We start from the raw sequence: 17,795 nt of genomic DNA on the forward strand, positions 1-17,795 counted from the left end.
ACTATATGGTACAGAAGCCTTGGCAGTAAAGGCAGAGTAGTTGAGGAAGCTAGATGTGATGCAGATGAAGTGTCTGAGATGGATGGAAGGATGCACACTGTGGGGCAGTTGATGAAATCAGGACATCAGAGCAGAAGCCAAAGTAGCTCCAATTGCAAAGAAAGTCAAAGAGAACAGATTATGGTGATTTGGGCACATATTCAGAAAAGCAGAAGACAATCTGCTGGAGAAGATTTAGGACAGACAAGAAGAAGGCAAGATTAAAAGGGGACATCTAATAAGGAGCCAAATGGACTGTGGGAGAGAAAACCTGCAACAGTCAGGCAAGACTGTTGGAGAAGGTAAGAGAGTGGCATTGAATCAAGAGAGCTGGTGACAGTTGACACAACATCCTGACCCCATGTAGAAAATGGGATAAAGGAGGTTGATGACGATGATGATGATGATGATTATGATGGTGATGATGATGATGATGATGATGATGATGATGGTGATGACCACTACTCAGCCTATATGTCCCTTGTGTGTATGTATGTGAGTGTGCCAGTAGATACAACAAAGAATACAAAGCCTTATAGTGCATGATTTTTTTATTTTTTTGCCACAGAGTGACAAATTGAGTATCAGGGTTTCCCATGACAGTGGTAAATTTGCTGAATGGTCATTCTTACTTTGATGCATTACTCTGTCATTTATCCTGCACTGATGTCACACCCCCCCCCCCCCCCAGCCAGCAGATCACATATCTGGGTCAAAGAACCTGGGAGACAGTAAGTGAGAGATCACTGCACTATCAATGCCGTCTCCAGTGAGGGATGGGTTGTTAAGTTGTACACTTTATCTCCTTGGCATGCTGGATGATATGTCTGGGGTAGATTTCTAAAGGAGTTGTCCCCTCCTCCATGATGACTTGCTCTTCAATATCTCCACCCACCCCAAAATTTGCTAGCACTCTGACATTTAGCTACTGGTTTCCACAGAAATCCATGGCTCCAGGGCATCTCTGGCACCCTTCTTCTATGACAGAAGGGAGTAGGTACTTTATAATACACAGATGCTGAACCTACTGAGTGATAGAGGCACTTATGAATGTATATCAGCGTTGACAGTTAAAGCTATTACTGATAAAGTGTCATTTTTAGTTTCTGATCTATTAATAACTGATATGGTATCTGAACCACTGTTTGATTATTTCTCAGCTGAACATCCAGTGGTTCCCACAATATATGCTTTGCCTAAGGTTCATAAAGATCTCCATATTCCACCAATGCATCCTATAATCTCGAGCAGAGGTTGGTCAACGGAACCTCTGTCAATTTTTGTGGAAAAGAATATGCACCCCATTCTAGAAGAATGTGGAACAGTCTTAAAAGACACTAAAACTTTCTTGCAATTATTGCAAGAGAAATTGTAACCGGAGTATGCAGACTGTTTTTTTGTCACCTTAGACATAGAGTCTTTATTTACTGTTATTCCTAACCAATGGGGAATTGATAATGTTAGTGAATTACTACATGTCAAGGGTATGCAAAGAGACAAGATACGCTTTATTGGTAGTTTACTAGACATTATTTTGAGTAATAATGTTTTCATGTTTGGGGATGACTTTTACATCCAAAAGGTTGGCGTGGCGATAGGCACAGCTTGTGCCAACAGCTACGCCAACCTTTCACTTGTACAATGGGAAACAGTGCATATATTTTCAAATATGGTGTTTGCAGACTCAGTCATTTTGTATACAAGATTTGTGGACGATGTTTTTATGTTATGGCAAGGGACTGAATAATTGTTACGAGATTTTATTGGTTATCTAAATACGTCCACAGATTTTTTGAAATTTACATATAATTACAGTGCGCAAAAAATAAGAGTTTTTGGATGTGACTGTTTGTAAACATTCCCTGATCAATATTAGAACTAGCTTGTACAGGAAACCGGTCAGGAAAAATAACTTTCTACATAGTAGGAGTATGCATCCCAATCACTGCAAACGCAACATAATAACTGGACAAGTGGTGAGACTAATGAGATTACATAATGATGACTTGGAATTAGAGTCAGCTCTGGCATCTCTGAAATTAGTTTTAATAGAAAGAGGTTATAAAGGTAAGAATGTTGATAAATGTATTAAAGAAGCATGGAGGAAATAGGGCGACCAGGTGTAAACCGTATTTTAATGGGAATCTAATAGGTGAGAGCCCTGTGTCCATGAGTGAGAGGAAAGGTTGTGATAACATTTGCCCAAGGATGACTTTGACATATGTAAGTAATATAAATATTGTATGTGACATTATTAACAGGAACTGGGATATACTCTCAACAGTGGAAGAGTTAAAGGGTGTAGTAGGTAAAAAACCTAAGTTCAGTTTTAGGAACAACAAGACACTGAAGGGTCACCTTTGCTATAAATCCAGTTTGCCTAAGGTTATTGATAAATCTGTCAGAGCAGGTATGTACACCTGTAGGAATTGTAGTGCCTGTGTCTTTATACATGCAGGCACACACTTTACACATCCAGTATTAGGGTTTAAGGTAGAGTGTTCACACTGTGCCGACTGTAGAACAAGAAATATGATGCACTTTAGTTACTGTGTTGTGTTTTTCATACTACATTGGCAAAACTAATAGGCACTTCAAAGACAGGATATTGGAAGATGTCCGAGATATAAAAAATATGAAAGAAAATAGTGCATTAGCTATGCATGTAAAGAACAAAGGTAGGGAACACACTTTTAAGTTTTTGGCTTTGGAATTGGTTGCAGATTGGAAAAGAGGAGGTGATATGAAAAATATCACTGAAGCTGCAGAACAGAGATGGATAATGTTGCTGCTTGCAGATAAAGTGCCAGGTTTAAATAGTATGGTTTCCATCAAACCTTTCCTTAAAGCTAGATAGCTCAAGCATTAGCATACGTATTAAGGTGGGTCTACTTTCTATCACTGAACGTCCGATTCACCGACACACAAGTTACCGACCCCAAACAACCGAAAACACACCACACCAACAACTCAAAAAACTGAACACCACAACACCAACACAAAAAACGTCAACTACACATTGCACACAACAACATATCCACTAACCTTAACCTAAACCCTAACCCTAGCGTCCGACACTACCGCACACTTACCCAACCCGCACCCTAACCCTAACTCACTTAACACACCCCTAAACCTCAACACCGTCACTATCGCACACTTACCCTACCTGCACCCTAACCCTAACTCACTTAACCCACCCTGAAACATTCAGCCCATCACTATCGCACACTCACTCCACCCGCATTCTAACCCTGACACACTTAACCCTTCCCTACACTGCTCTACGTCACTTCCACACACTTACCTCACCGGAACTCTTAGTCCGACACTACCGCACACTCACCTTTACCACACCCTAACCTAAAATCCCTCACTATCGTACACTTACCTGCCCGCTCCCCAATCCTAAATCTTTCACTTTCGCACACTTACCGTATTGCGCTCACACACTGCCGTTGTCGGTCTCTCAGCTGTCGGGATATCGCATTTTTGGTAACCTACCTGTTCGGTCGTTCCATCTCGGTCTTCCGGGTGTCGGTGACGTGGCGCTTCGGTCATTCGAAGTAGACCCATTAAGGTAAATCATGTGCTATCTTTTTAAATGTTTTAATTGATGCATTAATTGATGTATTTAATGATGGAAGGGAGGGGTATTTAAAGAATCTGTTTTATCATTTAATTGTTTTTAGTCTGATGAAGAGGTGGACCCTCGAAAGCGCTTACTATTTTCATTAAATTGGATATTGTCTTTGGATTGTTTGCTGTGTTGCTTCCAGTGTTTTTCTACTATTTGTTCTCCTTTTGTTGCACTGGTTGCTTTATCATCTTGGGACTGTATTTTTTACTTTCTTAGGAGTAGGTATTGCCTGTCACACTTCTCTCTTCCCTTCATTCACGCCTCCAGAATCCAAGTTGCTAGTAATATCTCATCCCTCTATGCCACACAGCTGACATAGCTTGTGAGTATTGGTGTGGACAGTAGTGAACCTGATATGATGACAGAGCTGGATCTTTGGAGGTTCGGATGTCCCAAAGAACTTAGAACAAGAGAATTAGACTTATTTTCCCTGTGTACAAGGACACGTAACCAAGGTTGGCACACAAATATTTCCTGGTTGGAGCTGGAGACACATGACTATCTGTCTTATGAGGCAAGGAGGTAACTATGTTATGAGAGCATAACAATAATGATATAGCAGTGCCCCTTTCTAGGAAAACTATTAAATCCATGAGCGGAAGCCTCATTGACACAAAGGGATAAAACTCTGATTATGACTGGGTCTATATTAGTACTTTGAAACTGCAGTTTGTCGAACACCAAGACATCGACACATAAACAGCGAAATCCTAAAAGCACAAACGGCCACTTCCATGAATTTTTTCACAGGGAAAAAAATTTGCTTGGTCGTTATTGGGAATTTGCCCTTTTATCCAATGTAGAGTGATGTCGGAGTTGATATATTTAGTTGGGGGGTGGGGGGCTGTGCCCCCCACATTGGGGGGTGTGGGCAGCTAAGCCCCCCACTTGATTAAGGTTTGAAAATTTGTTTTGTTGTTGGTTGGCCAAGTGAATTTTCTCCCTGTGAAAAAATTCATGGAAGTAGCCATTCGTGCTATTTGGATTTTGTTGCTTCCAAGTCAATGTCTTGGTGTTCGACAAACTGCAGTTTTGAGGTATTAATATAGACCCCTATGACTCAGGTGACCTTGGTTTGTTTAGTGACTAGGGACACTGTTGGAACTGGCATGGAGAGTATGGGCCTGAGACAGAGAGCAGACCAAGGCCAGATAGTGTCACAATCCAAAGGAGTGGCAGTGACACAAGAACAGCCTTGGTATAGGTGTTCATCCATTAAGCAGTGTTACTGGTAGCCTTCACCATGGGGTCACAGAAGTGTGCTTTCACAGGAGGAGGTTATAGTGGTCCCTGTGGTGATGTCACATGTATCTCCTGCCCAGGGAGAGGTTACAGCAACCTATATATGCCTCCATTGCCAGGATGTCGATGAGGGCACAATCCCCTCATGGCTGCCTGGATGACAGCCCCTCCAGACAGCTGGCTTCTCCAAGCTGGAAATTTCCTCTACCTAGATAAGAATGTGTTCACATCCAACTGGAGCAGGCTTGATACTTGCAGGCACATGGGTAAAAAAGCACACAAAAACATCCTTGACCAGAAGGATGACTGTCTGACCTGTGGAATCTGAAGGAAAGTGTGCATGTACTGCATGCATTTCAAATCATTGGCATATATGTGTTATGAGGTGGCTCAGTGGAAGGGGATGGTCAAGAATTATTAAAAATGGAGAGTTGAATTGTAAGAGCCTTATGCACTGTCCAGTAAAGAAAAATGTGATATGTTTACCTGAGGCAACTGTGGCCCAATTTTTGTAACACATTCTGCAAGGTAGGCACAGTGGCACAGCAGGTAGCATTGTCACTTCTCAACAAGGATTCTCCAGTTTGATTCTCAACTGGGGTGCCTTCTTTGTGGAGTCTGCATTTCCTCCTTGTGTTCACATAGGTTTTGTCCGGGTTCTCTAGTTTTACTCACATTCCAAACACATACAGTAGGTCTGAGTGCGTGTGTGTGTGTGTGTGTGTGTGTGTGTGTGTGTGTGTGTGTGTGTGTGTGTGTGTGTGTGTGTGTGTGTGTGTGTGTGTGTGTGTGTGTGTGTGTGTGTGTGTGTGTGTGTGTGTGTGTGTGTGTGTGTGTGTGTGTGTGTGTGTGTGTGCGCATGTGGAAGACTGACCACAGCGGGACTATCCACCCAGTGGTGTGAACATTATGTAGGTTGACGTGACACCCCAACCCCATGTCCAAAATTGGGAAAAAAAGGAGTTGATGTCCGTGCTGATTCTCAATTGCTGAAAACCTGGTCACTTCTAACTGGTTTTGTTCTGAGTGCAGCAGGGGTAACGGTGACATTAGTAGGCGGTGTTCTAACTGTTGTCTTCCATTGTAAGGATGAATGCCAATGACCTACTTTAAAACATAAGAAGTTACAGTCAACCTTTTTAGAAATTCAGACCTCCAAAATAAATAATTTCTACAGTTTTATTCACAGCTTTTCTATGCATCTATGAATTTCAACCATTTTCATATCAGTTTGCAGAGGAGTAATTAATGCCCATCTGAAGTGAACATTTAAATAGCAGTTTAATGCATTGCTGACCAGATACCTGTGATTTACTTATACTTTTGTGTGGATTAAATATTTACATGAATACATGCATGCATGTAGCTACATATATATGCTCATATTGATAATTATAAATTCACCACGACTGCTACAGCTAAAACAGCTTACAATTTAGTTAGTAGGAAATTGAAGAGCTTGTTACAGAAGGCTAAATTTAAGTAAGAAGAACATATTTTGTCTAATGTCTCAACAAAGAAATTGTATTCTTAAGTTCAGAAATTAAAGGTGAAAGAAATGGAGTGGGCCCTATTATTGTGAATAAAAAGTATTATATGAAGGAGTAGAACTGGTTAAGGTGTTCAATAAACATTTTCCTGTGAGTGATTCCATGAGTAGGGATACTCTACAGGATGATATTTATGAATGTCTATTTAAGTTGGACACTGTAAGAAAAATTATTGGGCTGTCATCTCATGCAAGCACTCATGTCACTTACTCCTAAGTACCAGTATGACTCAGTCATAGTCCATGTAGGCGTGAAAGACCTGAGACATGCCTCCTTGAACTATATGAAGAGAGACATGATTGAGCTCTCAGAATATGTGTCACAAGTAAGTATGAGTCTGACATTGAGCAGCATTCTACTGCCTCCAAGGATGATGCCACAATACCAGCAGAAAATGATTGACTTTCACAACTGGCTTAGCTACTGGTGTCATTTCAAAGGGGACCAATACTTGTCAGCCTGGGAGGACATGGTTGACAGGCCACACTGCTTTGCCAGGGATGGTCTTCACCTGTCATCTTAGGTTTTCCGATATTGGCCAAAATATTATCCACCCCTATAATGCCTTTTTTAGGCATTACCTAACAGACAAACCTTCCAATATAACAAAAGCTACTCAGGACAAGCTAAAGGTGTTACTGCTCAGTGCTAGAAGAAATTGCACTCCCTAGAAGCTCTTCTCACCCTGGAGAATCCTGACATCTGTGCAGTTACTGAAACATGGTTCAAAGCCATGGAAAGCACTCCAGCAGTGCATGGCTATAACACCTTTCATGCATTCCGACCACCCACTGAACATGAAAGAACAAAACTCAGAGCTGTATCTATCTACATAAAGGATAGGCACACTTCAAGGCTGGTTAAACAATATTACATGCCTCAGCTACTCCTTGTCCAACTAACCATAGAAAAAATCCATATTCTTGCTAGGTGCAGGTCCACCACCATGATCCAGGAAACCCATGCATCATACCTGAAGTTACTAGAATCACTCACCATCCAGCCCAATACCATACTCATGGGTGATTCTAACTACCCCTCTGTAATTGGGAGGCATACATGACCACTAATATGCAGGCCCAAAGATTTCTTGACTTTGTAAATTCAAATGTCCTGGCAGTTAATCTGCACTACCACTTGGGGAACAAATATCCTGGATCTGGTACTCACAAATATGGGAGTGCTGCACCCCCCCTAGTGTAATGTCCTCACTGGTAGGATCAGATCACAAAGCAGTCTTCCTTGAAATAAAGTTGAAACCAGTCCCTCACCTAGCCCCAAAAACTTTAGGAACATCTCTGAGGTAAATTACCCTCTATTAAGGGGCAACATAATTAGTTTCCAATCTCCTCCAAATCCAGAAAACACAAACTTATGCAGAGGCATACACAAAAGCCCTGAATGATCATATAAACAACTGCATAGAAACAGCAGTACCAAACCAAAATAAACCCAGGTCAAACTGCAAAAACAAGCCACCCTGGTGGACCCCTGGTATTAACAAGTTATATAACAAAAGAGAGAAAATCCTGTCAAGGAGTAAGAGGGAATGTGTACAACAGAGCAAAAAGTCCCTCATTTATTTTATTTTATTTATTTTACGTTTGTTGACTGGGCATGTCTGACTGAGCTGATTAGCCCTTTTTCAGCGGGGGACCGGGGAGAAAAGCTCCACAAATAGATACAATTAACATGTAAACAGAAGCATTATAACAGCAAGCAAATTCATAATTCTTAAGAGACTCTGACAATAGATTAGGTTCATAGGTAGGTACTAGGCTATCAGCCCTGGGGCCTATACAAGCCCAGCCAAAAAGGTACCCTGGCTTTTGCCACCCAAGAAAATTATTTTCCTGTGCCACTGTTAGATAATATCTTACCCAAATTAAGAAAAGAAAAAAATTCAAAATAAGGTTTCATAACACAGCACAATACATATTGAGAGTAACAGTTTGTCAGGTGACGTAGTATTGAGTATTTCCTAAAGGCATTACCAGATTATGCTAATGGAGGGCGAGTGCAGTGACAAGCTCATAGACTTTTAAGGTATTCTTTGGTGGCTGATTTAAATTGTTTAGAATTTGTGAAGGTCCTGATTTCTAGAGGAAGTTTATTCCAAGAAATTGTTGGGGTTACACCCTAATTTGGTTTTGGGTTTATATACTTGTGGCAGGTCGCGATTCAGAGAGGTCTAGAAGGAGAATAGTAGGAGATGAGGGAAGATAATGTCGGACAGTAGGAAGGTAAGTATAGGATAGAGTGAATGATCTGGAGCTGAGAGAGGAGAAGGTGGTGGGGTAGTTCAAGCCAGTTTAGATGTTTTAGAGAGATACAGTGATGGGATTTATAAGTTTGCTGAGCAGCAAGTCTGGCTACCTTGTTGTAGGTTGCCTTGAGTTTGGCCAGGAGTGGGGAGTTCAGATTTGTGAGAATTTGGAAGCTGTATAAAAGACTGGGAAGAAGGTAAGCATGTGAGAGAGAAACATTGGCCTCAGTTGTGAGGAACTTTTTATTTCTGTACAAGAGCCGTAATTTCTGTTAAGTCTTCCTAATACAATTGTTAATGAATTTAAGCTGATCGTTGATGGTGACACCAAGACGTTTTGTGCTAGATTCAACTTCGATGAGAGTATTGTTAAGAGGTCATATGGAGAAGGTGGATTTTATATGGTTAGCATTTTTGGGGAGAAAGAGTAACAGTTTTGTTTTTTAGGGTTGAGAATGAGGTGGTTATTGGAGAGCGAGGTTTCAACTGAGTTAAAAGATGTCTGAGTAGTTGAAAAGAGTTCAGAGGGAGAGTTGGCAATGGTGATGACTGTAGAGTCACCAGCATATTGTACTAGGGAAGACAGAGGACAAGAGGTATAGAGTTGATTAGTAGACATTAAAAAGTAATGGCCCAAGTATAGAGCCTTGAGGAAGTCTCATTTTTGCTGGGAGTGGGGGAATAATGCAGAGTACCATCTCACTGATTGATGTCTATCGGTGAAGTAACTAGAGAACCATGCAACAGTATCATAGGAAAAGTTAAGGTTAGATAGTTTTTCCAAGAGAAGAGGTGAGAAACATTGTTGAAAGCCTTTGAAAGGTCTAGCAAAAGGCAAGAAATAAAATTGTGGTCATCTCTGGCTGGAAAGATTGTGTTAAGGAAGGATATTAGGGCTGTAGTAGTACTATGTTTAGGGAAGCCGCGGTGGTACAGCGGTAGTGTTGTTGCCTCACAGCAAGAGGTTCTCCTGTTCGATTCTCGGCTGGAGTGCCTTCTGTGTGGAGTCTGCATGTCCTCCCCGCAGTCGAGTGGCCTCCAAAAGAAATGCGTGAATGGATGAGTCTTTGCTGAAGATTGGGCATCGGGCTGGCAACTCGGCACCATAAAAATCTACTGCCAATCATTAGTGGACCGGAGTTCCGCTGTGGCGACCCCTAACCAGGAAAAGTTGAAAAGACTTAACTAAGTAGTACTATGTTTAGGATGGAATCCATGTTGGGTGGGTGTGAGCAGATTTTCCTGTATTAGGTATTGTATGACTTGTCTATGTATATATTTTTCCAGCATTTTAGAGAGTGGGAGAGGATAGCAATCGGTCTGAAATTGGTTATATCAGAGGAGTTACTTTCTTTATGGATAGGTAAGGTATAGAATTGTTTCCAGATGAAAGAAACTTTAGAATCAGAGATGGAGCGATTAATTAGTATAGATACAGGAAGAGCAAGAGAGTTAGCTGCAAGCTGAAGAAAAGGTGAGGGGATGTTGTTAGCTGATAATGAGCATGGTTTTAGTTTAGAGAGTAGAGTTTTGATATAACTTGTAGGCACAGATTTGAGGGAGAAGGTATGCGAAGAGTTTGCAGTTGGAGAAGGTTCAGGGAAGTTAGATGAATTAGTAGTGGAGGAGTTAGATTTAGTGTGAAATAGCATTGATATGGATTCGATAAAGTAGGTATTAAAGACAGTGGCTATTTCCTCTGGTGTTCTGTATGGGTATGGTTAGGGAGAGGAGGGATTACCAGGAAGTAGTATTTGGTTTATGGCATTCCAGAATTTTTTGGGATTAGATTTTAGAGCAGTTGGAGGGTTGAAGTAGACATCTCGTTTGTCTTTATTAATGTGTTTCTTTGCCAGATTTCTGAGTTTTTTATATCTTTGTAAGTCTGCAGGGAGTTTGGTTTGTGTCCATCTTTTCCATGACTTGTCTTTAGATTTCATTAGGGTGCAAGTGTTTTTTGATAGCCAGGGAGATATATTACATTTTATATGAACTTTGCAGAGAGGAGTTAGTGAATTTAAGATTCTAAGGAAGGTGGAGTTGAAAGTCTGGACTGTTTCGTCTAGAGGGAGCTGGGTGAGGAATTGACAGTTAACTGTGGAGAGGAGAAATTTAAAAGTTTCAGGGTGGAAGTTAGATAGCTTGTAACAGGTAATATATCTGTGTGGTTTAGGGAAATGGGGAGAGAATTACAGCACTTATATAGGGGAGTGATCACTGAGTGTGTTTGGTAGAGTTTCCGGGTTATGGTATTTGGAGGGATTTGAGACTAGTACCCAGTCTATAAGGGTGCTCATAAGTCTAAATAAGTGAATCAGAGAACTTGTCAAGTCTCTGAAAGCAAAAGTAAAGGCATGGAAAGAATAATCATGGACGTAATAAATAATGACATAGGAAACCTCTAAACACTGTTTTCAAGGGCAGGTCATGCCTACTGAATCTGGTGGATTTCTTTGAGAAAGTCGCTAAGGCCATGGATGAGGGTAAAACACTACATACAGCTTACCTCGAACTGGCCAAGGCATTTGACACAATTAAAGTCACAAAACTGGGCAAAAATCCCTATGTCACCAGACGAATAGACAATTAGCGCATAGACAGGACACATGCGGTTGAAATGGGTGAATCCAGATCCAACAAGCAGCCAGTTACTAGTGGTGTCCCACAGGGCTCAGTGCTGGGACCACTCCTGTTTGGAATATACTTCTCTGAAGTCAAGGCTAATATGGAAACCCTCTGGATGACAAAGTTTGCTGATGACTGCAAACTGGGGGCAATCACTGAACCCCCCAACAATGTACATATTCTTCAGGAGGGTCTAGATCAGACAAATGATTGGTGCTAGAAGCATGGCCTAAAACTAAATGTGAAAAAAATGCAATATCGTGCCCTCTTGGAAGTCAAATATCCCTACAAATTACAACATCAATAGTAAACAACATGTCCTCTGCAGATAGACTAATAGCCCTATCCCTTTACTCTGTGTCCTACTGACTATTAAGATTGACCTATGCCTGACCTACAAGACACTCATAAATCCAGTCTTGGTGGAGCAGCTACACATTTGCAGGTCAAACAGCATGGAGGTCATCTGATATACAGATCTAAACTTGGTCAGAGACTCAAATAAAATGTACTGGAGAGAGAGAGATATATGTGTTTCAGAGATTGCCCCTTCTTTGAAAGAGGCTTCCTGTTCATGTTAAGCAGGGGTATATATTGGGTAAAATCAGGTTATACTGGCTAGGGTTGGAAGGACTGTTAAGCTGTTAGCCTTATAATCTCATATGAACTTATGAAGGCTGGACAGTTCCCTGGATCTCAACAACTTACCAGGATGCTTTTGAGTTACCTACACCAAAATATATTTCTACATTTATTGCATCCTTCTTTAATACAATGTTATTTTGTGGTTATGTCCCTTTAATTTGGAAGTGTCCAGATGTTATACCTATTCACAGGGGTGATTCAGTGAATAATATCTTCAGTTATAGGCCAATTAGTCTAACTCCCTTGGTAGGTAAGAGTTTTGGCAGATGTTTACTGATTTAATGAACTGATTGGTAGATTTGACTCAACATGGTTTTACCTATAACATATTAATATTTACTAATTTGGCAACTTTTATGAACCTGTTACTTTGGCCTTGGTTCAATGTTTATCTGTTGTTGAGGTGGTATATATAGATCTTTCTAAGGCTTTTGACAGTATTCCACAAAAAGTAATTATTGGTGCAATGCATGAAAATCTGATAAATCCATACATTATATGTTGGGTCTCAAACTGGCTGAGTGGGAGGAAGCATGGAGTTAGAATTAAGAATTATCTGTCTAACTAGACTGACCTGTTTAAAAGGGTCCCACAAGGTTGGTCCCAGTGGTATTTAATTCAGTTTTTTTTTCTCGGATACCAAAGCATTCCTCTATCTGGATGGCAAAATATGCTGATGATATCAAATCTGAAGAAGTTACAACATCCTCAAGGAATACAGAATAATTTAATCTGTACATGTATAAAGTAGCCTTTGGGGTAAATTATAATGGGCTAAATACTAATAAAGATAAATGTGGGGTCCTTTACTTTGGCATGCCTAGTTTAGATGCCAAAGTGAAATTAGGAACCACAGTTACATTGAATTTGTCAGCATGTAAGTATTTGAGCATTAGACTTTGTAAAACTGGAAATTTATATCACGTGTGCAAAACTCCCATATTGTAGCATTAATTTTTAAGAACTTTATTTCAAGGATACAAAATTATTTAAAAAAATGTTTATTGCACATGTTCAACCTGTTATTGAATATAATATGATGTTCTGTGCATATACCAAAAGGGATTTATTAATTGTAGAAGGAATACTGTGAGCATTTACAAAGAGAATTTCTAGCTTGAAAAATCTTCTGTATCAAGCAAAATTGAAAGTTTTATTTTTTTTTCCAATAAGTTATATGTTTATGCAAGGAAAGTTGTGTCTAGAATGAACATCTTTGATTATTACTAAACATTGAACTTACAGATTCTATTTAAATTACTGGGGGGTGTAATTATTCATTTTAAATTGGAAGATGTAGAATTGTTGCTAGAGTAAAAGTCTCTACCACATTCTCTGGTATGTATGTGGAATAAACTCCATCTATTAATTAGACTGTCTCAATCATTATTATCCATTTAAAAAACATCTTGATAATTGGGTTGACGCTAAGGTTTATACATTTATCTTGGAGGCTACGTTTTGATTGACATTTTGCCCCAACACAGTTTATTGAAACTAATGAAACCATTTCATGGTGAATACAACTTTTATTTTACATAATGTTCTATGTAATGGCATGAATATGCATACAATATGTAATTCATTCTCCATTTAATAAGAACTGTCAGTGTCGTCACTGTGTCTATGACTCTGTATCTACTTCTATTCTTGAATTTTCACAGCCATTGTACAATTCAAACAGCATAAGTATACAGTTTGAAAAACATTTTTGAGATTTGAGATTCAAGGCAATGAAGCATGTTTGCATCTACCTTGTGTCCACAAATATGTCTATTATGTAGACAGTATACTAAATATGACAAACAAGTGATATTTTTATCCATTGGTTTTCTTTGATTTTAAAATGAATAATGGTACTGAAGTCGCGCACCTAGTACATGATTCTTATAAAAATTTTTAAAAAGTATACAACTTTCCTTATCATGACTAAGTTTCTTTATTCTTTCCTCATCTATAACTACTGGAAACTACTCACCTATGATATTACACTGTTCTTTCCTGTCTCGCTAATTTATTTTGCACACTGAATCCTTTTCTTTGATATCATATTGGCATTGTCTTCTGCCCAACTGAAGAATATGCTGCAGCTGAAGAAGCAGGTATTTTATTCTTTTTTTTTTATTCTTTTTTTGTTAGTTTTTTTTTTTTTTTTGGTTTTGTTTTGTTTTTTTTTTTTCCATCAAACCACCCTATTTCACACGAGATAATATGAAATAGCATGCATTAAATCTACAGAATGGGTAATCACTGACTCCATCTACAAATGACTGAAGGGGAGGAGAATGTAGATACATGAATCGAGTCCCATGACATATGTACCCAGTCAGTCCTATAGTCAGTTGGTATATTGTCTCTACATCAAATGTAATCCTGGGGAAAATGTAATTTGTATATGTGCTTCATGCACAGAGTACATGGTCACATCCTAGTGTGTAGTTGTCTCTATGAATCACAAAGGGCTTTGGTATATCATTATAGTATGTACCAGCTATAGCCCATGCAGTTCATTGCCCTTAAATCCCACACATAGTCCCTATGAATGCAAGAATGTGGAAACTGAAACAAATCTCTTGCAGATGTTACTATTGCAATGGAGTATGGACGTAACTGGCAAATTAATGCAAAAATGTAAGTGGAACTTCTAGGATCTCAGGTCCATTGTGTGTCAGCGAGTGTTGCTGCTATGACTGAGGAGGGAAAGGAATTCTAGAAAATGGGGAGGAGAAACAGAGATACTGCCAATCAGATAATCAAATATGAGCAATGCATGCTGGGTAAGACAGACTTAAGAGAGGACTGTAAAGAAGAGAGACTAAAAAGGTAGTTGCAGAGAAAATGATTGATAGTTGTAAGCAATTTCAACATGGTCACGGAGAAATAGAAAATTCCAGATGTTTGTAAAGACTGAAGATGCTTCTTCTCAAATGTAGTAATGAAGAGACAATAAGACTAAACTGCATCTGAACCAAATGAAGGTGAGAGGACACATTGGATTTGAATAAACACAGACAGACATTAGAGTGTCTAAGTGTAGATGCTACTAGGAACTAGCAGACAATGTGCTCATAAATGGAGGCTGGATTACATAAGGGTACAGACTAAAGTGTTTAGAGGGGAAAACCTTAAATATACTAGAACAAAAAAAAACCCAAATAGAAAACACTGAGATTATAAGCAGACCCTGGACAACCATAAGGAAAGACTTAGAAGAAAATGTGAAAATTAAGAGACAAACAAAAAGGAAGAAATGTTTGGGTGACGTAATCCTGGTTCAAAAAGAAGGTGTTGGGTGTGCTGAAAGCCATAACAGTGGCTTGTAGAAGGTTGTGACAACAGAAAAAAGAAGAACAAAGAAGGAAAACAGTGAGCAGACCTCTCAACTTCTTAGCACAAGAAATCTGGACAAAGACAAAATTAATGGGGGGACAAAGGCCCAAAAATAGGGACAATTTTAAATATTGCTCTTATTAATTAGAAAGTCAATAAAATAACAGGTTTTGCATTAGTGTACATTTTCTGAAGGGTATGAAGTCTGAAGCTCAAACATCTACCTTTATTTAATTACTTCAATCCTTTATGGTTTGCCAGAAAACCAAAAATTTTATCAGGAACAGACCAAAGATATGAGGCCAAAATCTAGACATTCTGCAAAAATCTGGACAGTTGACTCATTGTATTCTGCCTCCACTGGTAACATTTGAAACAATTCCTTCCCAAGGTAAGCGCTATCAATGATGAGTGAAAATTTAAATCCCTCCAGCTTAACACCTCAGTAACAACTGGGAACTTAACTGTGGCATCACCAGAATGTCCCATACTTTTCCTAAATCACCTCCAACAGCCCTTGACATGCTGCCTTCTTTCTGTGCCATTCTGGAAGTTAGCAGCTGACAACTACATTGTGCTTTTCAACTTGCTACTCATTCATATCAATATTTGCTTTAGAATATTCACTATAAAAACTACATACTATAACTTGTTCTGTTAGTGTGTTTAAACTTATTCTATGTGCATCATTTGAACAATACGATGTGCTTATTTAACTGTATAACAGCTACAGTAACATGTTTTTACTTAACATTAATTGTGCTTTGTCTTGGAGTTGTCACTATGGGATTTCACTGAAAATTGGATTTCCAAGCTTGATATTTCTGGTTAATAAATGCAAACATAGGTGTGTTTGTGTATGTGTGTGTATAAAATAACATACAGACATTGTGGCTAGGATTCACAAAGGTTTACAGTGAGGGGGAAGCCTAAACATCACAGTTTTCCTCATCATGGCAAGCTTTTCCAATTCTTAAATCACCCTACAGCCACTAAGCTTTTCCATTTGTAGGAGTCTCAGCACAGAGGGTGGTCTCACGGGCAGAACTGCAAACTAATGCAACAGTTGAGGGGAATGGCTAATACTAATTAGCCATGCGTTCTCCTCCAGAAGTGTCTCGTGATTTGTTCAGCTATGTACAATTTCACTATTGGAGGAAAACGTGACCACCATAAAAACACAGAGGTTAGCTATTCACTCCAATGGGAGCACATAAATTGCAGGTAAATTCAGTAAAGACATGGGGGAATAGGGTGCTAGTATGTGCATGTCTCTAGGGGAATGTATGAAGCTCCATGAGTGTTTGTCTCTCTGTCTGATTGTGTGTATGTGTGACAAGGTGGTCAAGGTAGGGAAGTAATCCAGGTGTGTGTGTGTGTGTGTGTGTGTGCACGCGTGTGTTTGTGTGTGTGTGTGTGTGTGTGTGTGTGTGTGTGTGTGTGTGTGTGTGTGTGTGTGTGTGTGTGTGTGTTGGAGCATATACATAGGTGACTGGATGAGTATTTCCATGATTGTGATTAACTATGGGGTTATTCTTTATTGATGGGTGCATGTGTCTGAAAGTGTGTATGTGTATGTGTTTGTGGTTGTGTTTGTGTTTGTGTGTGTCAGTGTGTAAGAGGTGCCTTTGCCAGTCTGACACATGGACTGCTAGGACAAATACTAGCGCCATAAGGTCTGATGGTGCTAGAGTGGGTTAGTGTGCAATTCAGAAACATGCAAATGTGCCAATAATGTGGATTTTATCCTTTCAGCCACAGCTGTCTGTAAATCATATTTTCTCCCAATCACAGTAATTAACTGACCTGCAGAGGCAATTTCCAAGAGTGGAGAGATTTTGTTTTCTAAATCCTAGGGTATGTTTCTGCCTTAACATCTAACTAGTCCACATTTTATAAGTAACACTGTACTGTATATAGTAACTACTCAAATGGAACACGTCAACAAAGAAATGAAAATCTAGACAGTAGTCAAATACTATAAATAATTTAATAAAAAAACAGATACTATCTATCTCAACTCAGCAGTAAACCACTTACAGTTTATCAATCCACAGCTTCAGATATACTATATAAAAAGAGGAAAGGTAACAGAGAGCTCCAAAGGCTCTTGAAGGATGGAAGGGAATATGTCCAGGGTACTGATCAGGTAGATGTAAATTAATTTAAACATATCCTTTCTCTGAGTATTCACAAAAGAAAAAAAGGGGAAGGGTGTCATTGGGAGGATATAAGTAACAAGAGTAGGAATAAACTTCAAATGAGATCATAATAGACTGGAAGGCAGTAAAAAGGGTGTAGGTAGAACTGAAGGACAACAAAGCACAAGGCTCTGATGTCAGTCCTTCTCATTAAACTCTTTAACTAATCTCCTAAGAATGGATAGGTGCCAGAGAACTTGAAAATGGAAAGAACGTACTCATTTCAGAAGTCAGGAGAGAGGACTGATTCAAGAAGC

At 39.4% G+C, this 17,795-nt stretch overlaps 1 protein-coding gene across 6 annotated transcripts in view; it reads left to right on the forward strand.

The window, feature by feature from the left end:
• Window positions 1-17,795, forward strand: part of TNNT1 (troponin T1, slow skeletal type) — a 392,580-nt gene that overhangs the window by 184,204 nt on the left and 190,581 nt on the right. For 2 of the 6 annotated variants that reach the window (XM_044059733.1, XM_044059732.1), the window contains exon 4: window positions 14,086-14,109. The exons of the other annotated variants lie outside the window; for them this stretch is intronic. In XM_044059733.1, coding sequence (XP_043915668.1) covers window positions 14,086-14,109 — 24 coding nt within the window. The remainder of the gene's footprint in view (window positions 1-14,085; window positions 14,110-17,795) is intronic. 6 annotated transcript variants of the gene reach the window in all.

Source organism: Protopterus annectens, chromosome 17.part0 (genome assembly GCF_019279795.1).
Source record: "Protopterus annectens isolate FY-2018-M chromosome 17.part0, PAN1.0, whole genome shotgun sequence".
NCBI lineage: Eukaryota > Metazoa > Chordata > Ceratodontiformes > Protopteridae > Protopterus > Protopterus annectens.